At 41.5% G+C, this 10,657-nt stretch overlaps 1 protein-coding gene across 1 annotated transcript; it reads left to right on the top strand.

Annotated features, from left to right (window-relative positions):
- Positions 1–4,537: 4,537 nt before the first annotated feature.
- On the top strand, positions 4,538–9,321 carry si:ch73-1a9.3 (non-histone chromosomal protein HMG-like). The gene is made up of 6 exons (XM_012865251.3): positions 4,538–4,741; positions 7,742–7,765; positions 7,914–7,943; positions 8,032–8,073; positions 8,152–8,259; positions 8,341–9,321. The coding sequence occupies exons 1-6, from the start codon at positions 4,724–4,726 to the stop codon at positions 8,386–8,388; spliced, it is 270 nt and encodes an 89-aa protein (XP_012720705.2). The 5' UTR covers positions 4,538–4,723; the 3' UTR covers positions 8,389–9,321.
- Positions 9,322–10,657: the final 1,336 nt, after the last annotated feature.

The following is a 10,657-nucleotide window of genomic DNA, read 5'->3' as shown; positions in this document are numbered from 1 at the left end:
TCCCTCTGATGTATGTAAGTGTTGTCTATACAGGGGAAATTCGACAGACTGATGTAAGCCAATTTGTTAGGCTATTTTAGGATTACAGTTCACATTTCAGCGGTAGTAGAACGTCTGATTCTAGCCATGTGGAAGTTTTGTTTTTTTGTTTTTTTGCTGTGCACTGGTCCTTTCTCTTTTTTCTTTTGGACAAAACTGAACCAGCTGAAGGCTTTAAATGAAAATGTGAATAACATGTGCCGCTGAGTTCACAGTTGATTGTAGAATACAGAGAATATCTGTATTTTTCCCTTGGCTTGACTAGGCTTTTTTCCCCCTTATTCTTTTCTTCTTCTTTTTTTGCGGCAGCAAAGGTACACGTCATTTTAGCTTCTTTCTGAATACAAATCAACTATGTTTGGGGTTGCTATCATGCTAAAAGAAGAACTCAATCCGACTTTAAAACCCCATAAAAGGTTTTCTTCCAGTATTGCCTTGTATCCGTCGTCCCATCAACTCTGACCAGTTTCCCTGTCCCTGTTGACAAAAAGGACCCCCACAGCAGGATGTTGTCAACACCATGTTTCACCATGGATATTGTATGTTCAGGGTGACACACAGTGTACAACCTTGGTCTCATCTGGCCAGGGCAGCTTTTTCTACACCGGTTGTTTCTCCTTCCTGGATAAGGTAAAGAGCAAACTGGACCTCTTATGCAGTAAGGTGCAAAAGCATTCATACCCTTTGATCTTTTCCCAATTTTGTCATGTTACAAAAACATTTCTGCTGACACCCCTCCCTCTTAACCTCATAGGGAGAAGCTCACCTGGTGGGGACGGTAATGTGCCTTCCCTGCTGTAGGATTGGCCTTTGTGAGGCCTTCCCTGCTTGGTGGAGGGCAATCTTGCTGGTGAGGGGTTTTGCGGGCCCTGGGCTGCCTGGGGAACCGGCTACAGATGGTGGTGAGGCTGGGTCGTGGTGGCTTGGTACCCTACGTCTCACTTCTGTGTATTCTTGGCCTGGGGGATGCTGCTCGTGTGATCTACCTCTGTGCAGGTTGTATGGCTACCCAAGGGTGGTTGCTTTGTGTCTGTCTGTCTCAGACTGTTGCAGCTTTATGGCCTAGCCTAGCCTAGACCTAATTGACACCTTAGTCCGAAATCTAACCCCTAGCCCAGAAAAAAGTGAGGACCTTCTTTCGGTCCTCACTTTCAAGAGGAGCAAAACTGCTCTGGCACATGTAAGCAACCTACTTCTCTGATTTGCCTGAAATGTCACTACTGGGCCCTACAGGAAATTTGTGTGATAGAAAAAAAACGTAGAGCACAGTTGTGATGTGGAAGGAAAATAATACATGGATATCTAAATGTTTCACAATTTAATATATGTATTAAATCCCCTAATCAATATACTGAAGAACCATTCTTTGCTACATTTTAGCTAGATGTTTTTTGAGGTATGTTTCTACCAAGTTTGCACACTCAGAGACTGAGATATTTCCCTATCTTCCTTTTCTAAATAGCTCATGTTGGACTTAGGTCTAAACTTATGAATATACTTTGATCTAAACCATTCCATTGTAGCTCTAGCTGTATATTCTGGGTCCTGCTGGAAGGTGAACCTCCACCCCAATCGTATGTTTCTTTTTTCTCTGTCTCAAACAGGTTTTCTGCCAGGATTACCCTGCATTTTGCATTGACCAACTTCCTAAACCTGTTAAATAAAGGTATTCTGACAGCTTCCCCCACTGAATTCATGATGAGGTCGGTGTGTTCAAAAGGAATTACTGTGACATTTTTCCATCACACTGTTGAAATGTACTTACATGAAATGCAAGTCATGTAGTTTAGATTTGATCACGTCTCATCAGAGAACCTTTTTCCAGATCAATGTTGTCTCACATAGCTTTTAGTAGAATGCAAACTGGATTTAGTGTGACTTTCTTCCTGTCACTCTTCTGTAAAGGCCAAAGTGCATGATTAATAATGTCCCAGGGGGGAAAAAAACAAAAAACTTTACACCTTAGCTGTGGTTCTGTGCAGTCCTCCAGTGGTATCAAAGGCCTTTTGGCTGCTGCTCTCATTAGCTCTCTCCATGCTGCCACCACTTTGTTTCACTACAGGGGTAGTGTTTTTAGAGTTATGTATAGTTAGAGTTTTTCAATGTATAATATGTTTTCATAAGGACTAACAAGAGAAATATTTCAACTGACCAGAGCACTTTCTTCCATATGTTGTTAATGCATCCCCTTCATTCACATGGCAAATAAGACTTCTTATGGGGTTTCTTCAGCAATAACTTTTTTTTTCTTTTAACTGTTCTACCAAGTGTGAGTGTAAAGCAGCAGAGATGTCAGCTCCTCTAGGTGTGAGACCATGGTATTCTACTGGAAAAAGTGAATTGCCCCCTCTGGGTTGGGGGTCAGTCTCTACCTCAAGAGGAGGAGTTTAAGCATCTTGGTGTCTTGTTCACAAGTGATGGTAAGACAGAACGAGAGACGGACAGATGGATTAGGGCTGCATCAGCAATGTGGGCACTGCTCCGGTTTGTTGTGGTGAAGAAAGAGATGAGACAAAAAAAAAAAGCTCTCAATTTATCAATCCATCTACGTTTGGACTCTCACCTATGGCCTTGAGGTATTGATCATGCCCGAAAGAATAAGATCCCAGATACAAGTGACTAAAAAGAGCGTCCTCCAGGGAGTAGCTGGGCTAAGGCTTAGAGATAGGGTGGGGAGCTCTGTTTTCTGGGAGGAGCTCAAAGTAGAACCGCTGCTTCTCCACATCTAAAGGAGCAGGTTGACGAGGTTTGTGTATCTGATCAAGATGCCTCCATTTGTGGGTTCTGGGCACTGGGATGAGACCCTGGGGAAGACCAAGAACTTGCTGGAGGGACTATATATATCCCGTCTGGTCTGGGAACACCTTGCTGACCCCCAGATTAAGCTGGAGGATGTCGCTGGGGAGAGAAATGTCTGAGGACTTGGACCTGTTGCCCCTATGACCTAGTCTCGAGTAAGCTGAAGATGATGGATGGATGGATGCAGATGAATGGATGTTCTACAAAGGAGAGATTTGTAGAGTGCACAACAAATAATAAAATCTCTCAAATGAGCTGGGAATTTCTGCTGCTCTTCTGGAGTAACCATTGCCCTCTTGGGTGATTCTCTGATTAATGCTCACCTTGCATTAATTATTTAGCGGAATCAACATAAAAGAGGATGACAACATACGCACACCAAATTGGTCAGATTTCTATGTAAATATAAGCATTTTTCCTCAATTAACTGTTTATCAAGTACACTTAAGCATGTGTTTGCAAGGTGACAAATGCAGGGGGGGGGGGGGACTGTTGCTAAAGTGCTATGAATATTTTTGTGACGTATTGTAGATAGTTCCTCTCAAGCTAAGAGATTTTCTGTGAAATAGGAACCAATAAAAGCAGTTGTAAGACATCAGTCACAGTGTGGACACAAAAAGTTGATATGAGAACTATGTAAAAGTTCCAAATAGTCAAACCCATCTACACTGAGCCAGTCTGTTTCCAAAAATGCCTGTCAAAGCTTTACAATGCAAGTAAAGCCACAAAATTCACACGGTATCGATAAACCGCCTGGTGCCCTACACAAATGTTTCGGCTGAATGTCGGATGTTCTGGCAGTTCTGCCTTCTGTGAATCTATCCTATGCGCGTTCTGTTGCCCATTCTAGAAGTGCAAGTATTTTGCAAATCAAACAATCAATGACAATTCATTGTGGGCGCTTAACTTATATTGATAAGACTGCACAAATTAGTTAATCCATCATCTTTGCATAGAGAATACTTTGGAAACGGAACTTAATGTGCATTGCACTAGTTCTTTCTTCTGGGTCACGATATAAATATAAAATAATATAAAAGACAACAGCTGGGATACTGTCGTTTCTCTTGTAGAAAGTGACTGAATGTCTGTCATGGAACGTGCTGAGCACATAACGCACTTGTTTCCACTGAAGTCATGTTTGGACACCGCACACCCTGCAGTAGGCGACTCCAAAAACACATGACAAGCAGGTTGCACAAGAATACACGAGCATGCACACACATACACACACACACGCATACACACTAGGATCTGTAGCAGCATGCATCCTGTCGCCATTTTCCCTCGATAAACCGCTTGCCCAAGACTCTCGAGCAGTACACACCCCTCTCTGAGTTTTCTAAACAACACACTTGCCAATGAATGTGTTTAAAGTCCCCCTCTACAGGGGAGGAACGGTGTTTGTGCTACAGAAATGCTTGGGATACGTCCCTAAAGGTTTACATGAAGAAATCGAAGATCTTTCGAAGGGGTTGAATGAAGCTTCAATAATTTTGCCTCGTTATGGCAGACGGCTGCACACACACACGGCACGTCTGTTGACTGGCATGTGACGTATCCACACAGGTAAGAGCACAGATTTGAAATCGTGCCTTTCTCCGCCGAGTCATCCAATCAACGCTCGAGAGGGGCGGGTCAGGAGGCCGTCAATCACGCAGGAAGCGTAAGGGTTTGAACGGGGAGGGAGGGGGAGAATCCAATCCGGTTTCAGCTAGTTTTTCCTTCCAATGGAACAGTAACGTCTCGCTGCGCTGTATTAGGCTGTATTGGCACAGCTTTATCCAGCATATACCACTGTATTTTCTGTTTCACTTACTTTAATTCGGCTCTTTTTTTTTTCTTTTTTTTAGTAAAAAAAAAAAACTCCCCACACAAACCAACAATGCCTAAAAGGAGCAAAGTGAGTAGACTGATATCTTTCATCCATTTAGTAATAAGGTATTTATAACACACTGTTGCAATTGTGAATTAAGCTGGTTTCGTGTTAGCTTCAGCGCTGTTAAAATGCTTTGCAAATGCGTGTTTTGTGCACGAAGCGAATGCGCTCCTAAGGCTGTGGGATAGTTTGTAGCGGCTGGTTCTTTTACATGACTTGTTGTTCATACGTGCAGTGATTATCTTCATGCCGAGAGATTTCCACCCCGCCTGCTTTATCTTTCTCTGGACTTACAGCACCCCGTAGCCATGCTGCAGAATAGGGGCGCACAGCTGTAGGGGGGACAGTTAAATGTGTGCTGGTTGTGTGGCGGAAAGAGCTGGTTCTGTCTGCGTGATGTGTTGCTGGACAGCGTTTGTGCAGAGAAAGTTGGCGGCATATTGATTGTTTTCTCTGAGGGTCGACACGCTGGAAGTCAAAGTTTCATGGAGGGAAAACGGTAGAGCGACGAAAAACGGAAAGATGCGCGCGTTTGAGCGGGTTTAACTTGATGTTTCTGGGTTGATTTTGTGCAAACCTATGCATTTTTTTTTTTTCAAACTGAACGAAAAGCTTACATTTGACTCGTTTAAAATAAAAAAAACAACAACACTGGGTTGCTTGTTAACGCACGACTGCCGTCATTTCCCGGATAAAACTCTCATAGTTCGGCATTCGTCGTGTTTAATCGAGAGCTTCCCTGTGTTCAGGACGGCTCAGGCCACTTGGAGGTTATGCAATGGCGAGCCTCCGTCGTCATCGCAGCGCTGCTCCTGTTGCTGGGGGTTCTAGCATATTCTGCTAGCAGCAGACCGACAGAGTCACTGAGCATCTCTGGCTCTTTTCAAACTCCTGGCGGGAACACTCATTTCGGCAGCGCAGTCCCATTTATTAGCAGAGAAAAGATGGAGGCGGAGTCCCTCCCTCTCTCCCTCTTCCCCTCCCCTCCCTGCCGGAGTTCTGCCACGAGCAGGAGCTGGAGAAGCGCCACCGTGCGACACAAAGGTAAACTTCAAACTCCGCCACACTTGAGTGTTTCAGCCCTCATACTTCCATCGGCTACCTCTGGCTGTTTCTGCTGCGTTTGCGTTCTGTCGGAGACCGGAGCTCCGATCGGAGAATGACGTCACACCCAAAGCGACCGCGTTCTGGTTTGCAAGTCGGAGAAATCAGGGGGATTTGTGCTTCGTTTAGGCGTTATTAGCACGGTAAAGCAATACGACAAAAAAAACTTTCTGATTTCTCTTTATTGTATGGGTTCAGTCACCAAGGGAAGTGGTTGACAGTGGTAAAGATTTAGATTAGATCCAAATCAATGGTCTGATAGTTTATAACAACAGCTTCACTAGTGTTTACATCTGTGGCAGCCATCCTGGAACTAAACTCACTGCTGATCGATGAACCCAAACTTTCCTTTTCGATGTCTGACTGAAAGAAGTTGTAATTGTGATTTCTGAATACATATAGAGTGCAGTATTTATTCTTTTGTCAGGTAAAATTATTTTTCAACACACTTTTAAATGATAGATTATTTTGGGATGCACTCATCAGACATTTACCTCGATTTCTTTTACCTGCTGATTCCATTTTTTTTTTCAAAGGACGTATAACATATTCAAACAATTTTGTGTGAACTTTGCTTTGATTTATCAATTAATAGCAACAAGTTTGGACCATTAAACATGTTCTTCAGATTTACTGATAGAGGTATTAGTATTAAATTAAATCAGAAACGAAGGGTTCAATAGATTATCCCCATTTTCACATCCTCCAGCCTTTATCTAGATTTTTTTTAATCATCTGCTATGCATTTGCTAAATCAAAGCAAAGTGTATCAAAGATCATGCTGCTCAAAAGTTTACCAACCAGAGGAAGCAATTTTATTTCTTGTGTATTTACCAACCGGTAGAATAACGGTTCCTGTTGGATGTGATGATTACCGAAAAATGGCTGATTTTGATCACTGGCTGATTTATTGCGATATATTTAAATATTTAATTAATCCCAAAGCAAAACTAAATCTAATTAGCATATCACTAATTTAAAGATAGAGTGTGATATTTTCCGGAAGTTTCCCCAAGTCTCTTTTTGAAATAGTGCGTATGCGCAAGACCGTCTTACTTTGCTCTTCCGCTCTTCAGGAGGATCGCGTGGAAAGATCTCCCAAATCTACTCTGGTCTTATTTATTTCTACTGAGCCCTTCCTCTTGTTATAAACTTGTACGTGGTTCGCTTCTCGTCACTCTCAGCTATCTTCAAAGTCCACGCTGAGAGCAGCGGAGCCACAATGAACGGCTAACCGCTAACCTACCGCTAAGCTAACCGGATACATAAACACTAGAAGTGCGCATGCGCAGCCAGCAAGTGAAAACAAGGAAGGATAGAGCACGGACACTGGCATTAAGTGAGCGCATCACAATGATTGGCATGTGGGACAACCAGTAGATAAGGTGATACCCCGAAACTTCCGGGACAGAGGAGAGTGGGAGCAGGACCAAAACTCTGACAAATCCATGCCCTTCGGAGTTTTTACAGACCTGCAGTTCCCAGAGAGATCGATTTTTTTAACCCTCTTTTGGGAATACATAATGTATTTACTACTTTTCCGGATGATTTTACCCAGTATAACAAAAAGTGTTTCTGAACAGGATTACCAACTATAGCTTTAAAGCTGTTAGATAGGGTTATATCGGATGATGCACCGCCATCAGCCTCCTTTAGATCATGCCTTTAATTTGTGATCCACTTGTGCTCTGCATGTCTATATAATTTTAAAGCATTTGTATGCTATGGGATTGTCAAGGAGAGCTGAAAAGGGGGGCTTTACATGTGTCTGCATTTTTATTGCAGACACATGTAATGCTTATTTTGTGTTACATAGTTAATACTCTAAAGCTCTACTATATGTGCACACAAAATTACATAATCATAACTTGATTCTATTTACTAACAGTTTTTATTCTTCTCTCCCAACTTGGCTAACAGGCAGCAGCAGGTGGCGACTCAGCGGTAAGAATCAATCCCAACAATTTAATTTGATGCAGGATATATGTTGGGGGGTGGGGGGGGGCTGGGGATGGGTCAGTAACAACCCAGTTGGTCATGCCATTTGCTCTGCAAGGATCTTTAAAGTAATCATTATCTGTTCTGTCCACAGCCAAAGAGGAGATCTCTTAGGTTGAAAGATGTAAGTACAGAAACAGCATTTTCTCTCACTAATAAAATGTTTGTTGTTGGTAGTCATTTAAGTGTGTTTTTTTTTTTTTTTTTTACAGAAGCCTGCACCTGCAAAAGCAGAGGCCAAACCCAAGCCAAAGGTAGTGTTTTTAAATTACCTATATATGCAAGTGCCTTTATGTAGGAATTGGTCATTTCTTTTATGCTTTCCTTTGCAGAAGGGACCTGCTAAACCTAAGAAAGCCAAGGAGGTGGAAAAGGCCAAGCCTGAGGAAAAAGCACCAGAGGCCCCAGCTGAAAATGGCGAAGCCAAAGCTGAGGAAGAGGTGAGGATTAGAACATTGTACGTAAAGTTGGAAAACAAATCTCTTCAGTGGAATTTCTAACCTGTTTCTTCTGGATTGTAGGCTCCCGCCACGAACGCAGCCGATCAGAAAGACGAGGCAGCTGAATAACATCACTCCAGCTCTGTCTTTTACCAGTGCTCCCTGTACCTCTTTTCTTGTACAATTCAGGGGAATATTTTTATCAACTATTTTCTAAATACAGGTTTTTTAGTAGTTTGATTGTAGAGAACACTTTTTTTTAAACGAAACAACAAAAAAACATAAATTTGGACACGGGGAAACTCATCAAACCCCACAATTTTTTCATCAACTCGAATTTTCCGTCATTGTTACTGTCAGTGGATTTCATTTGAGTTTAAATGTGAAGGAGGGGAGGGGAGGGTAGGGGGGTGGGTTAGCACGTCAAACACGGAAGCTTGACGAGCAGGGGCAACAACTGGAAGAGCTTACCTGCGTGGAGTACATTCCATAAGCTTTATAAGGGACAGTCTGTAGTGTGTGCTGGGGTGGGGGTGGATGTCACCGTACAACTCATTGTTTTCTTGTTTATATTGAAGAACAGTGTTTTAGAATGTTTGTAAGTTTTTCCTATTTGGTTATTCATGTATTCATGCCGTTTTCTTACCCAATTCAATCAATAAATCCTTAAATTCCTAGTATTGCAGCTTTCCCATTGAAAACTGTGCATCGCATGTGTTGGTTGTCTGTCATGTGATAGCATCGCAATAAATTTGTATAGCTGCTGTGAAAAGAGTTTTCAATCTTTCAATCTGCAGTGTGTAACGGTACATTGTAAGGATGGTGAAAAAGGAATTTGTTTTTAGCCATGCTAAAGTAGTATTTACATTACCAAGCAAACTCCTGAGGGTGGCTTCTTTAAAGCCAACAGACAAACTGTTTTTTCACACCAGTAGCCATATTCTTGTGGGTTTTAGGTGTCTGTATCAAGTCCACATGTGCAGTTTTTTTTTTTTATTTGTCTAGAGATGTACTTGTGTAATTATTGTTAACAAACCAATAAAACGCAGTTGGTAGCTGTTATGCTGTTTCATTCTACATAGTTGATGAAATTTGCAGCAATAAGGACACTGACAATAAAGCTCATTTTGTTTAGAAAATTCATGAATTTTAAATGCAACAAACCATATTTAAGATATGTATATTGTCAAGAAGAAAGTACCAGAGACTTTTGAAGTAGGAAAATTAATCCAGAGTCTACATTCTTCACAGCCTGCTGTGTATTGTATTATTGTTATCTAAAAGGACATAAGGCATTGATGTCAGAACCAGAACCTTTGATAACATAATCTTATTGCTTTGGTAAAATTACTAAAGGAAATACTTTTATATGCTTAAGAAAACCATATCTTAAAGATAATTGTTACAAGTTATATCCCGAGGAAAACGTGAGGCCAATTTCAGCACCAGGGACAGCTCCACAGTAGCCTGTGTCTTAAAAAACCGCTACTCTTTGTTGCATTGTTCCTTTCCATGGTCAGGGAGTAAAATTAGGATGTTCGTTTTAACTTGGTTAAAAAAAATCCAAGTCTGGACTTAAATACGACATCCGTCCATATCCAAGTGTCCTTGAAGGTTTGCAGAAAGGCTCATGCTCATATCTAGCAATGAGGCAGGGTAAGTCCCTGACAGGTTGCCATTCTATCACAGAGAAACAGGAAAGCTACTGTCACACACATGCATACACAATAGACTAATTTAGAGTGACCAATTCACAGGGACGATATTCAAACTCCATATAGAATGAGCCACATTGCAGCCCTTTCAACAGGAAAACGGCTAAAAATCAACTGGTGCACTGATGGTGAATAATAAGGTCAAAATTTTAATGATTTTTAAAAAACAGAACACAAATGGGTACACAATAAAATGGGTTTGAAGTTTTAGAATAGTACACTACAAAGAAACCATTGTTCTTCGGAGAGGACACATGAATTTGGTTCAACAATTTACCCCTGGTGTTTTGTTGAATAATCTGATCTGAGTGTGCCCTGACCAAAGAAAAATGAAAAGACCATTAAACCTGGTAATCAGCAATAGCTCCACCTCTGTGATCTGACAGAGAGAAGTATAGTAGACATTTTAGAGGAGCAAATGGCACTTTGCAGAGATATTAATTTACTCCTTGAAATTCCCACATCTGTTACATATCTGATTAATTTCGATTTGATGCTACAAGCTGACACAAAATAGTGTTTACTTGGAAGAAATATAAATGGAAAATGACATGAATTTCTAAATGTAACATTAGCATAAATCCCACGGTTCAGAAAAAGAATCAAGTTAATGGCACAAAATTTAGTGAAAAAACAGCATCATGAAGACCAAGAAGCAAGGCAGACAGGACAGGGAGAAAGTT

This window comes from Fundulus heteroclitus, chromosome 11 (genome assembly GCF_011125445.2).
Source record: "Fundulus heteroclitus isolate FHET01 chromosome 11, MU-UCD_Fhet_4.1, whole genome shotgun sequence".
NCBI classification, from domain to species: domain Eukaryota; kingdom Metazoa; phylum Chordata; class Actinopteri; order Cyprinodontiformes; family Fundulidae; genus Fundulus; species Fundulus heteroclitus.
Note: the sequence above shows the minus strand (reverse complement) of the source record. Positions and strands in the feature narration are given on the sequence as shown.